At 29.3% G+C, this 17,811-nt stretch overlaps 1 protein-coding gene across 3 annotated transcripts in view; it reads left to right on the forward strand.

Annotated features, from left to right (window-relative positions):
* LOC123291684 (protein sickie) overlaps positions 1 to 17,811 on the forward strand; it is a 95,666-nt gene that overhangs the window by 52,489 nt on the left and 25,366 nt on the right. For all 3 annotated transcript variants that reach the window (XM_044872053.1, XM_044872054.1, XM_044872056.1), the window contains exon 5: positions 16,863 to 17,185. In XM_044872053.1, coding sequence (XP_044727988.1) covers positions 16,863 to 17,185 — 323 coding nt within the window. The remainder of the gene's footprint in view (positions 1 to 16,862; positions 17,186 to 17,811) is intronic.

Genomic DNA, 17,811 nt, shown 5'->3' on the forward strand with positions numbered 1-17,811 from the left:
AATTTTGATCACAAATTTGAAAAGTATGACCCAAATTTAGTAGGATTACATACTTGATTTATCAAAATTGGATAGAATTTGGATGTGATAGAGCAAAATTAAATTTTTTGGATTCTGATGACGTCATCAAGTTAAAAAATTTGGGCAAATTTGATTCGATTTTATTGGAATTTTTTTTTTGAAACCCACTAATTTTGGATCATTTATTTCGGCTGTGATGTCAATTTTTCACTAGCTATCACTTTTGTGCTTCATTACGGGACCACGACTGATGTATCCAATAATAACAAAAATAACAAACATTTTTTTTTATTATAAACTATTATTTTTTAACATTTAGAATAAATGTTAGCATAAATAAAAAAATTAAAATTATTATTTTATCAAAACAAAAGCATTTATGTAGGTATGTTTTATATCATGAATTATTTAGAATCACTCATTCATAAAATAGATTTATGGTATGAAAATCGTGTATTAATAATAAAATGTGAATTATTTTTCGAAAACCTTCAAAATAAAGTGTTAATAATCATAATAATAATATTTATATACAATTTTGTGGATTTTTTTTAAATATTTTTTATCAACATCAGTATTTTATCTACATGTATATAATTTAATTGTATTTTAATTATCTTAAAATATATGTTATCAAATATATAATTATGTTATTGTTATTATACAAAAAAAAAAACCATAGCGTACAGTTTAAAACTAAAAAAATTGAAACATTCGAAATCGTCTAAATAACAAGTGAAAACAAACAATAGACTTAGTTAATTATTGAAATACCATGTATGTGTTGATTACGCTGTCACATTACACATACATACATATCACACATACATAACTGATATTCCTTATAATACATACTATAACATTTGCTCAGCTTAACATACTTAAGTGCTGGGTCAATATTTATTTATATAAAGTATTAAATAATTATTTAAGTAGTATTTAATGAATAATTAAGTAAAAGCACAGTATAATAGACAGGGTCAATTGTAAATCTCAATCTTTTATGCGGTTTTTTACTTAATTATTAATTAAGTACTACTTAAATAATTATTTAATACCTTATATTAATACATATTGACCCTGCACTAAGGTACGTATAGCTGAGTGCTTCATCTGCTGCACCCTCTATATCAAAAACAGTCCAACGTATAATAAAAGGTTTCAGCCAAAACTTGTGGAAAAGTTTTATCCTCTACAACTTTTATAATAAATGTTAACTCGATTGAAGGCAAAGGAAACGAAGTATTCTCAAAATACTGATTTTCGCAACCTTTGACCTTGAATATCTAACTATGCGCACACTAAGTGACTATATGTGACTTTTGAGACAACATTTTTGCTATCAAAATAAACGTTTATATAAAAATTCTGCTTATTCCGTTAGTTTTCGAGGTTGTCCACTTTTTTTTATCAGGCTATTTACGAATTTAAAATTAACAAAGTGAACTTTTATTCTTTTATTGAAAAATTCTGTAAATACGACTTGAGAATAGCTAAAATATCAGCGATAATAACTTTCGGATTTTCGGAAGGACACACTTAGGCTATAGAGCCCATTGTGATACCATATATGTATTTTACCCCAAGCATACCGCGGACGGAATTGGTTACGCCTTAACCAACTGAACTAATAGGGCGACATGAATAGTGTACTTTAAAAAAAAATAGTCTCACAACTTCCATATACACACTTTTAAACAATTAGAGTCCTTTTTTCCTTAAAATCACAAGTAAGTTTATACATTTTTTTTAAATACTAAATTTATTAATGTAATTATTTATTCTCATAATTCTATACAATTAATAATTATTAGTTTATAATCATTCGATTAAAAAAAGTGGTTTTGTATGATCTTATGAAGATGATGACTAACTATACCAAGTATTTATTTTTATTGTTTTCTGAACACGTAGTCATAAAAATTATATTTAAAATTAAAATTTGTTAAAGTACAATAGACTTGATAAAAGTTGAACAGAATTACTTTATTTCCTTAACCCATTTACGCTCAATTTATTATAATTTATTGATATTTAAGCTACAAAATTATGTTGTTTACATGCTACCAAGAATTTGCACAGAATCATCAGGGAATGTTTGGACCGATGTTTTAAATTGACTGTTAAAAACTGAAATTTTTTTATCTAGAAAAAAACTTCTTTAGCAAATACATTTTTTTTATGGTAGGAGGTTATTATATCTACCCAAAATATTTCTTCTCGATCCACAAAATAGTTTTGTGTGCCTAACCAGAAGCGTGCATTTCATATAGACAGAAAGACACTGCCTACCCTATATAATTCAGAAAGATAAGTATTATCTTGTTCTGATATCTAATACTATTTATCTACGAGTACTATCAATAAACACAAAATCTTAACGGGTATCATCTATAATTCTATACGGCATACAGATTATACCACCTCATTTATTCAATTTTAAGTAACTTCGCAGTGCGCATTACATGTACCAAAAATGCCACATATATGAACGTATAGATAGACAGTGTCTTTTTACTGCACGACAAATTACGACATTTATCGAAGTAGCTTTGTTTCTTATTCTTTTAAATACACCCACAAGTTTCTTATTGTTTTTATACGAGTCCAGTAGCCATTATTTATTTTTTTGGTTTGTTTATGGTTATATTATCAGGTGTTTAAGATTTTAACGTTGATAATAGAGAAAAATGGATAATATTCAATGCCAAATTTGTTCAGATGATGTTTGTATAGAAATTTGTACCATACAGAGCCGAATATGTATAAACTACCGAAATTACACCAGGTTCGAAAATTTCCGAAGGTAATATTTTTTTTGTTTACATTTTTAGTCTCGTGGTGAGAGAAATTCTAACAAGTTCTAAAAGGCTTGAAAGAAAAATGTTTTTTTTTTAATTGTAGGTTGAAAAAATCCGCATAATTTGAAAATATTTAAAATTATATAAAGTTAGAAAAAGTTTCAACCATATTATATACCATTTGAAAAATTAAAAAATTATTTAAGATTTTAATCGAACGGGTTAATGATTAAACCGCTGTTTCAAATTGGCCTAAAAAACATCTTTAGTAAATTCATTTGTTTACGCTTGCAGGCTATATCTGACCAAAACGTGTCATAGAATACACGTGTAGATACACATATTAGAGTTTCATTTAACCTTGAAAGAGTAATTTTTTAAATCACAGGTCTTATTATGGTTCATAACTTTGTCATCTGCGATATCATTGTATTTCATATTGAATTGAATTTTTTTCCAATGTAGGTATAAATATACTTTAAAAATGTTGATATACGCGTTCATGGACACACGTTTTAAAATTCTTATCAAAAAGAGCTCAGAACTTAGTCATGCAGCAGCTTCACTTTTAACATTATCATATTGTACTACTTCTTAAGAAATTCATAAATAAGTATGATCATAAATTTTATTTTAGTTTTTATTAGAATTTTCATTATTATTATTTTTTTTTAATGACTCATTTTAATATTTACATTGAATTGTGTGTAATTGTTGCGTGGGTTAAGAATGCACTGTTTAAACTAAGAGGTTAGTGGCATTAAGAAATCCAAAATTATTTAGTAGTGTTTTTTTCTCTAGGTATTCTATATAGAGGTTAAAGAGGTTAGATAATATATAGAGGTTAAAGTGTATTTTCATCCCTAGTTGTAAAATGTTGTAAAATTTGTAAAGAGATCTTTACATTTTGCTTGGCTATGTGTTTGACCGATATGTATGTATGTTCATCTGTTCGGACCTAGCTTCTAAACTACATATCTTAGTTTTACAAATGAGGTATTGTAAGAAGCAGCGTCTTGATCGCCCGCTGGTTATAGGCTTTGTGGCGTCACATTAAATTGAACATGGTGCCTTCTAGAGGACATAAAGTTATGATCGAAAAACAAATTTCGTTTTAATTATAGTGTGTTTGGTATCAAATTAAAGAGCGTAATTTTCAATTTTCAAATATATATATATTGTTATACTTAATTACGAAATTATAATCGCAAAATAGTTTAAAACGTATGTATTTTCGTCTGTTCCCTCCGAGCTTCTAAACTACTTATCATAATTTTACAAATGTGGTATCGTTAGAAGCGTCTTAATCGTCCGCTGGTTATAGGCTATGCACCGTCACATTCAATTGAATACGGCGCCCTTTAGAGGTTATAATGCTATGATAGCAATTTTCAAATATGTATATGTTGCTATACTTTCTCACGAAATTATAACCTCAAAATGGTTTAAATAAAATAAAGTTCGATTTTGTTTTATAAAAACTTAGATTAATTTTATTTTTGTTTAAATTTTCAGTCAATTATGTATAGTCCATGTTGATTTAATAATATGTACAATTGTAATTTACATGATTTATGTCAAAATGTTTTCTTGTTTCTATACTTTTGAGAACGCGATTCTATAATGGTCGGGGTTTAAGTTTTCGAACTTATCGATTATTTCGACATAAATCAAAGTAAATTACAATTGCACAAATTAAATCAACAAGAGCTATAATAATATAACTAACATTCCTATTTAACTGTTTCAATTTGAGGACACTCCGTATATTCGAAGTCAAAAGTGAATTGCTGAATATAAGCAGAAGAAGAAAGCAGAGATTTTTATAAATAATAACTTTTTTAGAGAATAAAAAAGTTTTCCATAGTAGCCAACTTAAGTAGACACGCTGTATATAAAAGAATTATAATAATATTTTTAGTAGGTGGTTTTATCAAATAAATATATATTATTATATTATATATTAATATATATATATATATCTATTATGACTCTTGTAATGCCTAATTATTTATCCCATTACATCGTCTTTTTGTTCATAAATCATTTACTTTAGTATGAGTCACTTTTTAATTATTTTATGTCACAATTGGAAACATTATAAACACATACTTACACTCACATCTTCTTCGCAATCAATCATATTGGGTGTTAATCGATAAAAAGTATATTAAATATTACCATTTAATAAGTAATAAATTCTGTACGTATATTTAAGGTCATACTGACGAGTAAAAAGGACCTTCGAGCAACCTTCATCCCACCCATAGACCTGAATAGTTTAGAAAGTTCCAGAATATTATAGAATATCGCGTATTTTATAAATTTTTGTCTCATATGATATGAACTACAGATTTGGAATTGCTCAGCGAAGCGAGCATGCACCAGCTAATTTCAAAAAAAAATAAAAAGTGAAATTAGCTACTTGATGTAAATAACAATGGCTATTTATAATTTGCAAAAAGGAAGTGAAAATGATTACTATTATTATGATTGTTAAAAATGAATTGTGTCACTTGCTTTTTTTGATTCAATTCACTGAATTCAATAATTATTGTTTATTTTTTTTTTTTTTGATAACTGAATCACAAAGAATAATGAAAATCAATAAAAAATTTTTAATATTTAAAAAAAAAAATTGTATTTGAAGTACAATTTTTGGTTGATAGGCATATGAAGATTATTTGTAGAAAGTGATATACTTGAAATCATAAGTAGGGTATCATTAATAAGGTTTGTTTTGAGTGAAATTTATTGGAATTTTTCGACTTAACTATGTTTTAATGAGTTGATAATTTATGAGAATATGAACTAAATTTGAAATTCATCATGGATTTATTATTGGTACAACTTAAAAAAAATATTAAACCAGCTCAGTAGCCGAGTGATATAAGGTGATTACAGAATTCTGTGTTTGTAATCAGCATATAGTTATTAGAAAAAAATGCATTATTCTTTTTAATAAAAATCACGCGGTTTTAAAAAATGACATGTTTATACAAAATAAATAATAAAATTTCAATTCGAATTTTATCATAATTTTATACATTGAATTACAATTGAAAAATATTTCTAAAATTAGTTACGGAATAAAAAGAAAACAATTGAAATAAAAACAAAAATAAATTCTGATAAATTTATTTGTCGGCGAAACCATCACCAATTATTTATTTGTTCAATGTAAGTAGTTTTCACTTCCATATGTAGACTATAAGGTAGAATGTAAATATAGAGCTTATATGAATTTGACCCGGTTTTCCAAACTCTGGTGGCAAAAAACAACTGAGGCTTTTGGAAATGAGAAAGGAATTCTTATTTTATCAGCGTTTTAGTCATACTAATATGTATACATGTACTAATATGTGTCACATACAAGTGAAATTTACAAATTATTCGAGTTTTTTCGGGTACGGAACCCTAAAAATCTAGGTTGAAACATAGCTAAGAACACTCTCTATTTAATTATCTTTCAAACTAAACCAAGAAAATCAAAATTGGTTCATCCGTTTAGGCGCTACGATGCTACAGACAGACAGACACACACACATAGCGTTCAAACTTATAACACCCCTTTTTTAAATTTTGGGTTTAAAAATACACAAGAAAATAAATAAATTTGATAGCTAACTGCTTAATAAAAAGTATTTAAGAATTATTTCGATATCTATAAATTTGGCTGACTTTTTAAACGTCTTTATATTTGTATCTCATATCAATTTCATAAATTATTTCATGAGTGATTTCTGATTAGTTTCGTCATAATAACTTTTTGTTAAATTGTATATACATTATAAAATTCCATTTAATATTGAATTTCTGCCGAATCAATGCGAAATAATGTTTTAAACAAAAAATAATGATTTTAATTTCTTCTACAAAATCACTTAGATTAAAATGATTATATAAATAAAAAAACTTTTAACAAAAAGAAAATCGACTTCAAAAGAAAAATTTTTTCAAAACAAATTAAAATGCACTAAAAAGTAAACAAATAATGATAATATAATGTAGTTAAAATTATTATTATTTTTGGAGTCGGTGTCAGCCAAGCTAATGTAGCAAACTGTTCTGTCAGAGTTTTTTCCTTGGCTGACACCGACTCCAAAAATAATAATAATTTTAACTGCATTATATTATCATTATTTGTTTACTTTTTAGTGCATTTTAATTTGTTTTGGAAAAATTTTTCTTTTGAAGTCGGTTTTCTTTTTGTTAAAAGTTTTTTATTTTGTGATTTTTAGTGAATCTGAAGTACACTAACTAATTTTTCACTAAAAAAAGAATCATCGAAGTGATATTGAGTTATTCGTCCTCTTGTCGTACATACTTAATGCAAATTTAAGACTTTTATGATTTTCTCATGGATGCCGTTGTCAGAACTAGACCAAAATGAAATGGGACCAAACAGGAAGCACCAGCTTTCAAACAGATAAAGAATCATCAAAATCGGATCTCCCAGTCAAAAGTTCTGAAATAACAAACATAAAAAAAAAAAAAATACAGTCGAATTGATAACCTCCTCCGTTTTTGTTTGAAGTCGGTTAAAAATTGGAATTTCTCTTCAAAATTTAAAAATTTTCAAAGGACGATTCAAGGTCACACAATCACATACGATCTTGAAATTTTTATCTCAACAGTAAAGAGCATTTTACTCTTGTTTATACACACAGAGGTTGTATAACGTTCGTATGAAATTTTTTGTAAAATATATAGGTATAGCGAATTTAGTTATCAAAAATACCTATTTCATAAATAAAGGAATGTTTTTATCAATTTTATTTGCTTTTTTTTTCTAATATAATTATATCATGTTTGATAAATAATATCCCACGGGCCACGGTCACGTACCTTTTAAAATCCCATCTATGTTTCCTACATATGCTTATAATGAATGCCAATTACATGGAATTTCATATAGTTGCGAACGTGAATTAAAATTTAACGAATAGTAGTGAATGAAATTTTTTTATAAACGCTGTACTAATGTACTGTACTAATAAAAATATTAGTACAGTCACAGATGTAACAGATTAACGACAAAGAAATAAACCACTAATTTTTTTGCTAAAACCTGGTGGAATCTCTTTCGTAAGTGTCAAATTTTACTCTTACTAATATTATAAATGCGAAAATAACTATGTTTATCTGTCTGTTACCGCAATCACGCCTAAACTACTTAACCGATTTAAATGAAATTTAGTTCAGAGATAGTCTAGAGCCTAAGAAAGGACATAGGCTAAGTTGTCCAGCGAAGCGGGTTGTTCACAGCTAGTATCATTCATAAACCATGAGCTAGTTGCGCAAATTTGTTAATAATCAATAAATTCCATGGATGTAAAAGTAAACACAAAAATTAATAAATAGGCAACTTGTATTAAGTATCAGCCATGAATTTACAATCTTATACATGTATAACGTATACGTAATACAAGTTGCCTATTAATTAATTTTTTTTAAGTCAACTTTTACATTTACCGTTCCATTTAATTAACAATTTATTGTTTATTAACAAATAGAAGCATTTGCGCAACTAACTCATGGTTTACGAATGATACTTCATATCTAAGAAACACATTATACCAAGTTTTTGCAAAAAGTTAGCAGTTTATTTCATTTCAAAATTTAGGGACTAACTTGACGAGTTTTCCCCGAAAATTACGAAAAAAAAAAATTTATTTTTCTTTATTCGAAGTCGAAGTAACACACTCTGTAAATTTTTAACCTATCTAATATGGCAACTGACTAATATTAGCTGGTTATTCTTAAAAAAGGTATAACACTCTTCAGCTAATGACCTTTTCAGCTAAGGTTAATAATTCAGTGATTAAAATCATTAAACAACACTACCAGAGAATATCGAATCTTTTAAAGTTAATGTAAGTTTATTGAGCGAATCTAATTTAAATAATTTTCAAAGTGTGCACTTCAAATTATTATTGTATTCATGAATGTAAAATCTAATGTAATAAATACTAAAGCGATAAGAATTTTTAACATTAATGCGGCTTTCCTTTACAAATCTTAGTTAGTTTGATATCAGTTGAGATACTGGCTTTACTTTTTATACACTGCTTTTCAAAAAAGTGGCACTCTAGACAATTAATCCGCGGAACAGCACCCTTTTTGTTAAATGCATTAATATACTTTGTGAATGGCTTCCTTTTGGCGAGTCTACGAAACTTTTGTCCTACGAATGTTTTCGATAGTGCTGCGTTTTCAAATGAGCATGATAACGTCACATTTAAGCTATCGGTCTGAAAAAACGCAGCAGGAAATTTTTCGGACACTGTGACCACTTAATAATTTTAATTGAACATTCAGTCCGAATAAAATACTACCTCGAACTTAAGTATTCTTAACCCCCGAACCAAAAAAAGGGATGTTATAAGTTTAAACCGCTATGTGTGTCTGCCTGTCTGTCTATGGCATCTTAGTGCCTAAACGGATGAGTCCATAATGAATACATACATAGTTCACTTTTACTGAATTGTTTAATTTTCAAGTTATCATAGTGTCCGACAAATTTGCTGTTGCGTTTTCTCAGACCGATAGATTAAATATGCGTTTTTTCATGCCCAATTGAAAACTCAGCACTTTCAGAGAGAAAGTTGATTGTTGAGAGAAAGTTGAAAGTCGAAGAGAGAAAGTATTGGCCATTTGGCTGTCCCGCGGACCAAATTTCTAGCCTTAATAAAAAAATTTCAGGTTAAAACTGATTGAGTATGTCCTTGACACTAATCTTTTGAGTGACAGTAGAAAATATGGTCCTGTTAGGCAATATTTAAAAAAACTGGGCTTTTATTCTGCAACGCGTAAATGTGAATCTCCCAAGAATATAAGAGGAAAGAAAAAATTAATGCTGAGATTAAACCCTGTTCACTTACTAGGCAAACAATTAAATCGTAAGCTAGTGCTATAGATAATCTTTTTAATTACGTACCTAGGTAAGATGAACTTGTATATGTAAAATAGTTAAGCAAAAAGGATTAAGTAAAATTCTGAAACCTCTTGTAATAGTTTGTAATGAACCTTCCAGAGTAAAGAAAGCCCCAAATTAGTTACATAAAGGTAAAAGTTACACTTTTAACTCGGTTATAAATAATATCATAGAATGCAAAGAACATCAACATTATCTAAATCATGCCAACTTACTGAAATTTAATGTAAAAGGAAAGAAACTATTGTCTTGAGGATATTCGGTGAACCGTAGCTAAGTACATTAGTTATCATATGAGATACAGGGAAATGTATTTTATAAATTATAATAATAACAATGCAACCGTGTATTTTGAAAAAATACTGAATGATCCAATCAAATTTTTCTGTTAAAGGGATTTATTAAATTGGTTGCAATCTGCTGAATATACATCGTGTTTCAAGGGTGCACGACACTATTTTAGATGTGTGTTTTCTAGCTCAAAATAAGAAAAAAAAATTTATATTAAACATATAAATGAGCCTAAATGGCCGAGCGGTCTAAGGCGTTTGCCTTGACTGTTTGTCCATTTAAACTTAGGTTGCAGATTCGAATCCAGGCAACGGCAGTGTGAACAATTTATAATTAATGGGAGTGCAGAATTGATCACATTGTCGTCGCTTGGATAAGAACGAAGTAACCGACTCCACCCACATCAAAAATGTAATTGTAAATATGTTTGTAATCAAATAAATAAAGATAAACAAATAATGATGTGGGTGGCCTCTGTTATAGGCGTATATGTCAGAGAAACGGAGGGTTAAACCCCATTATTATTATAAACATATGTCCGAAAATCATTCATTACTGATTTACAGAAGGTTAGAGATGTATTTATTTTTTTCAAGTATGAAGTAGTTCTCTGGGTTGCTTTAGTAGTCAATTTAGATCCAAAAAGATAATACAAAGAATAACATTTTGACTTAGAAAGTTGATCCTCGTAAAATAACAAGCATTTTTTATGTAAAACATTTTTTTGAAAATCGTTACCTTTCGGAGGAAATGCGACTGAAAAAATAAAAGCTACTTTTAACGACTTATTTTCGGACATTTCCGCTGTAGGTTGTTCAAAAAGTTCAAGCAATGTATTAGAAAACAGTTTATAAATAAGCAATGATGGATTACAACAACAGCAATCACTTTAGACCACCCTGTACTAATAAATGTATAAGAAATATTAGAAGTAGTCGATTGTGAATGCATGTATTTTTGCAACCCTGACCTTACAAGAATAAAAACCTCATAAAGTGAATGGTGCTAAACATACAGGGTAGCCGGCCACTATACAAACAAACTTGGGCTATATTCAAAGTATTTTCAGGTTAAACTCATAAAAATGGGATAATAAATGTTTAATTCTGAACAGTAAAAATATGAGCTAATAAGTGTTTCATTTTTAACGATTATTTTTGAAGAGCATATTGTACGATGGCCGTCTCAAAAAAACCTTAGCTTCAATTAAATACCAACTGTTAGGTAGAATTGCGAAAATTCTCAGTAGTTAACTTTTTAATCTTTAGAAGGTGGAACATTTATTGAAAATGTATGTTTTCATTTAATATTAGTTATTAAAAAATTTGGCAGTCATAAGGACTGCCGATAGAAATAAAAACTTAGAACTTCTAGTATAAAATTTTGAAATTTCATAATATTTGGATTAAAATTATCAACATCAATCTGGTTTTCACATCTATTGACACTCCGAGCACCAATTATATGCATGTTTATATGGTTTTTTATTATTTAAATATATTACAAGCTGTACAAGATTACCTATGACAAAATATAAATAAAATTCAATTTGAAATAACAATTAATATACAATCATATGATTTGTGGATAGTATTTGTATTTACATAAATTTAAATGTACTTATTATATACGCAGCACTAATGTTACACAATACGTCAGCTGTATAGCTACAGATATACTGCTATAAGCTGGTCGACGCGCGCACAACATGTCGGTAACGCGAACCCATAACATTTACCCCTACCAAAAAGTGCAAAACGTCGCTAAAGAAGTTTTCACTTTAAAAATTCTTTTAACATATCAATAATTCAGATTTGTATCTTTACATTACCCTTAATGTCCGATCAACCTTAAACAGGGCAAAAGATTACTTTTAGGGCATCTTATTTTTAATGGCTGTCCTGTATATAGTATATAGAAAGAGAATTATTTAATATCAAATAGAATGTTTAAAGAACCGAACGCGAACGAAGCGAACAGACCAAAAGATATAAATATAGAAAAGAAACGAAGACGACTAAAAATAGTGAAAAAGGTACATTATTTTATTTTGCCCAAAGATGGAATTCTTCAGTCATGGACTGGTTTGGTTTTATATATTTGTATTTGTATTTGTTGTATTTTAAACATGACTTCATTTGGTCTCACGTAATCGTTTGCTTCACTTACTTTATTTACCATTGTTTTATTTTTCAGTCAATAACCGAATAAACAACTAACTTACATTTAATATTTTTATACTTTTTGCTTTTTGCTTTATGTATTATATTTATTTACTTCACTTATCTTATCGATTGTTATTATTTTTGCTTCCTCACATTTATCTAACCAATGTACCTACGTTTTACAATTGACGAATGTAATCTGTACAAGAAATCTAATTTCTATAAATTGTAAAACAAAAAAACAAAAACTTCGAAAAAATATACGTACATCTTCAATTTTTTATTTGGTCATGCAATGTTGTGGTAAACGTGAAGATATCCCTATCCTTATATATTATAAATATGAAAGTAAGCATGTTTGTTTGTTTGTTACGCTTTCACGCAAAAACTAGCGAATGGTTTTTAATGAAACTGTACAGCAATATAGCTGATATATCAGAATAACACATAAACTTTAATTTATAAAGATATATTTTTAAAAAAATAAAAAATAAAAAAATTAATTTTAATTTGACATTTACCATTTTTTAAATTTTTACAGAAATCTTTAATTTATGGTTCAAAATTATGATTATAGATGGAGCAGATCTATGATCATCATTTTGAACCATAAATTAAAGATTTATGTAAAAATTTAAAATAGTAAATGTCACAATTCATGGTTAACTTTTCTGATATACTCAATAGAATTATAAATATAAATATTATCGAAGATAATAAATGAGAACTCTAGGATATGTCGAAATAAATTTCGATTTTTGCCCCAATTCCTAGATCAGTTTTTTGTATTTTTAAATTACGTATTTTCGACTACCAAGTAGTCATCATCACTAGCTAATTCTTACTGATGATGACTACTTGGTAGTCGAAAATACGTAATTTAAAAATACAAAAAACGGATCTAGGAATTGGGGCAAAAATCGAAATTTATTTCAATGAATTATGACTACTTTACAATTTAAAAAATTGAAAACTTTGCATATCTTTTAGCTGCGTAAAACAATCCTTTCAAGTATTTTAGCTGCGTAAAACAATCCCCTCAAATGTTATGGAACGTTGATATATGTGAAAACAAAAGAAGTGGAGGCTATAAAGAGGTGGTTTTAGTTTTAAGCACAGTGAATCGGACGGGTATCAAGTTAGTACCAAATAAATTAATCGAAAATAACAAGTGAAAACAAACAATTGACTGAGTTCGTTGTTAAAATACCATGTATAGAGAGTGTTGATTACGCATTCGTTGGTTTCTTTACGTCATGTAAGTAAAGAAAGATTGTCTCTCTTAGATAGTTACAGTCGTGTATAAATATAACACGCAGGGTGTCACACACACATAATTTATATTCCCATATAATACATACTATAAAATGTTGATTGACCTAGTGAAATGGTGATTTTATGAACATCTTTACCAATGTTTTATTCGCAGCATAAAACTAAATTCGGAACTAAACCTAGTATACCTTGATATATTCCATATATAGGTACATGGTATAGAAAAGTACGGGTATTGAGTACGAGTAGACTGTTTTATATGATCCACAGTGTAATCTGACCGCCACCCATTTAACTTTGGTCGAGTTTTTTATTTGTATAGGTCCCTTTTAGCCAATTATCCAATTATCTTACTATAGTCACTTTAAACTACAGCCGTGTCACTATAGTCGCTTCAATTCATTGAGATTCAAATATCTATGATGAAGTTCGATTCTACGTATGATTTTTCAACTAGATTTCATCTAAAACATTTCAGTCCTTATTAGATTGATTGTATTTTTAAAAAAAGTTATGTTTAATGAGGTAAAATAACGACTACAAATAATATAAAATATGAAATATATAAGTATGGTTAGTTTGACGTTTGAAACGAATTATAAACTACATTTGTTACAAAATTGTTTTTTTACTTATCGCTCAATTAAATTTATGTTAAAACAGTAAAATAGTAAATATTATAACGATACGTGACTATTTTATTATTAGTTTTAGAGATTTATAGGATCGATATTAATAATGCTACTTAGTAAAAATAAGTATGTTAAAATTGGTTGTTGGTTCTTGTTACAGTTTTATTTCTAAAATAATTGATTCAGTGAATTTTTTCCATTATAAAAGGACTTTCTCATTTAGAATTGCACACTTGTTTTTAAAATAAAATGCAAATGCATATGATTTATTGAAGTTTTTCCATCTATGCCAAGTTTTTGCTTTTTATACCATGCATATATGTAATATGCAAGGTATACTAAGTTTAGTCCCGCTTAAAAACGCTTGTAACGCTTAAAAATATTGATGCTACGAACAAAATTTTGGTATAGGTGTTCATAAAATCACCTAATTAGTCCAATTTCGGTTGTCCGTCCGTCCGTCTGTGGACACGATAACTCAAAAACGAAAGAAGTGAGCAACATAGGTCAATTGGGTCTTGACCTATGGGTCCGTATGACCCATCTTGTAAACCGTTAGAGATAGAACAAAAGTTTAAATGTAAAAAAATGTTCCTTATCAAAAAATAAACGCGAAGCGAAACGAAAGTTGACACTTTCTGCAAGGAGATGAGAAAAATAAATTAGATATATTTTCGGTATGCCACACACCACTCTATTATGCATGCCATCATATCACACCGAGTTTGTTTATGAATGAATTTTAGAAAAATTAAACTTCATATTTATAAATAATCATAAAAAATATAAACTTATTTGTTTTAATTATCCACAATAATTATTCATACAAATCAAACAATGTAAAATGATATTTTTTTATGAGTACAGTGAGTATAATGTTTGAGTTAAGTTTAAATACTACAACACTGGCACGCACGTTTAGAAGTAGTCTCATTATATATAGGGTGTAATTGTAATAAGGGTATTTAAACAATAACGCAGTATATAGGTAACAATTCTAAATTGAAAAAAGGTCTTTGGAACTTGATCGATCCAATGTGCCACAAATGAGTAGTATCATTAACGAGAATGACAGTAGGACATTTTTATAATTTTTATATTAATATTTATAAAAGTAGAAAAAAACAAAATTGTACACGGTAAGAAATATATGGCGTTTAGTACTATGCTGGTACGGTATAGAAACAGATACTATAGTATCTATCTTAGCATAAGTAATATTGCAGTATCGAATAGGACAATCCACCAGAAGTATTGTGGATATCACCAACCAGTAAGGGCCTGACGCCCCTATACTGCATTGGCTCGTCTGCTATAACTGACATATACGTCTACTATAATCTGTGAATTCTTTTTTATATTTTATTCATTTTCTTATGGTGAAGTTCAATATTATTCAACTTTAACCCAACCGCTAAAAATATTAGGCTTACTTTGAAATTTCAAACATGTGTACCAGCTATTGGATCACCTTGTATAATAATGTTGTCTTAAGCTGGCACACTTTGTAGTCTATATTATAATATTTATTTAATTTTTTATGTCTACAAAAACTAAAATGATTTATTTCATGTAACTAAATATTAAAACCAAATGGTAGACCCATAATATATTTATTTGCTTCTATAATATTTTTTAAACACATAATAAAAAATAGACTTGTTAAATCTCATGTCTTAAAAATATTAAGGTGATCCTATTATTACTATCATGTTCAATAATAATAATTATAAAGTTTCATTTTTTGACTGTACGGTCGAAACTACTCATTTAAGGTCGAAAGGTTTTTTTTTCATAACTATGTACCTACAGAAAAGGTAGCACAGGACTGCCGTACGTCCTTAAATGAGTTGGCGAAACCAATGAATGTAAATCTGGTATGGGTACCGGGACACAGGGACATTCCAGGAAATTGCGAAGCCGACGAGCTTGCCAGAAATGGCACAATGCTGCCGGACATGAGCATTAATAAATATCCAGGAGTTCCATTTGCGTACTGCAAGTTGCTCCTCAAAGAGGATATCTTAAAAAAAAGCCAATCTTAGATGGAGGGAGGAACGTACTTGTGGTACTACAAGACAGATATGGTCTGAGTGCAATCTCAGGCGTTCCGAAGATCTTATATCATTTCCAAGGGCCTCTGTTCGCATAGTTGTTGCGGCTATTACAGGACACTGGTTGGGCGGCAGGCATGCTGAACGCCTGGGCCTGGCAGTATATCACGACTACTGCAAGAGCTGTCACAGTGGTGAGGAGGAGGAGACAATGTCTCATTTTCTCTGTCACTGCCCAGCTTTTGAGGAGATGGACTTACTTGAGCCAGTCTCTCTTTGGCGACCTCTCTGACCTGGAGTCCGTCGACGTCAAAGCTTCCCTGCTGTTCTTAAACAACTCCAAATGGTTCATGGAATAGTGGCCGGAGATGGGCCAACCCTTTTTCGGTATCACAACGGACCCTATGGTCTAAGTGTGTCCCACCCCAGGACAGCCACTCTAACCTAATCTAACCTACCTACAGAAAGCTATTTTCCTATCTAATACTATAACTATAATATTAAATATGTGTAACTTCAGAACGATCCGAAGAGCATTTTGGGGGCGATTTGAAAAAGTTTTATAGAAAGCCATTTTAGCCTAATCATGCGGGGTCCTATAAACTCCAACAATATCACTTTTAAACAGGATCACCTTAATAAATCACTTAATACAGAAAATAATTCTTGTTTTATTTCTGTTGCAGTTGGATAATATAAATTGTTGTGTTCGTGCATTGAAAGCACAACACGTGGCTGGGATTGACGACATATGTGCTACCGATCTACAAGAAGGTCGATTAAAAGCCGTGCTTGCGCTGTTTTTTGCATTGTCGCGACACAAACAAGCTACGAAACATCAACGAGCTGCGGCGGTTGCACATCAACAATTCCAGCAACAACAACAACAACAACAACATCAACTCCAACAACAACAAACAGCATCAGGAGGCGGCGGTGCAACTGTCGTGACCACAGCCAATGTCATCATGGCGCCTCACAACATGGAAACGCACATCACGTCACCGCGGTTAGTATTTATTTTATACGATGAAATATAGATTAATTTTTTATTTTAATTACGTCATGCAGATTTTTTAAATGAATTATTCAATTTTTATTCAGTTCAATAGGTTTTAAGTTAGGCAAGTTTTATCAGTGGATTAACCAAAATCCATCGATTAATTAATTAATCTTTCAATTTGTTCGAATCTCATTCCAAACGAAGTTTTTATGGTTATCTGTGTGATTCTAAGCCTTATTAAGCCGTGTTTCATTTTGAAAGTTACGATTGGTAAGGAAAGAAACATAAGAAACCAAATTACTTATGGTCCTCTGGTTCACTTCATCAATGAATGAATGGATCAATAACGCAAAACATCTTTATGATAGTTTTTATCTTTATACAGAATGGGCCATTTTAATCTATACATCTAAATATCTCGTTTTGTAGTTAACCAATCAAAAAATAACTTAAATAAAATTTGCAGAGTTTGATGGGGGGCATCTCGTTCTGGCATCAGATTGAACTTAGTACTTACGGTTTCTTTAATACCCGATTTAGATCCTAAATGGTAAGAGAGAATAACACTTTAAATATGAAGTTGATCCTCGTTAGCTTTCGGAGAAAATGAACAATATGCTAATATGTTAGTC

This window comes from Chrysoperla carnea, chromosome 2 (assembly GCF_905475395.1).
Source record: "Chrysoperla carnea chromosome 2, inChrCarn1.1, whole genome shotgun sequence".
Taxonomy (NCBI): domain Eukaryota; kingdom Metazoa; phylum Arthropoda; class Insecta; order Neuroptera; family Chrysopidae; genus Chrysoperla; species Chrysoperla carnea.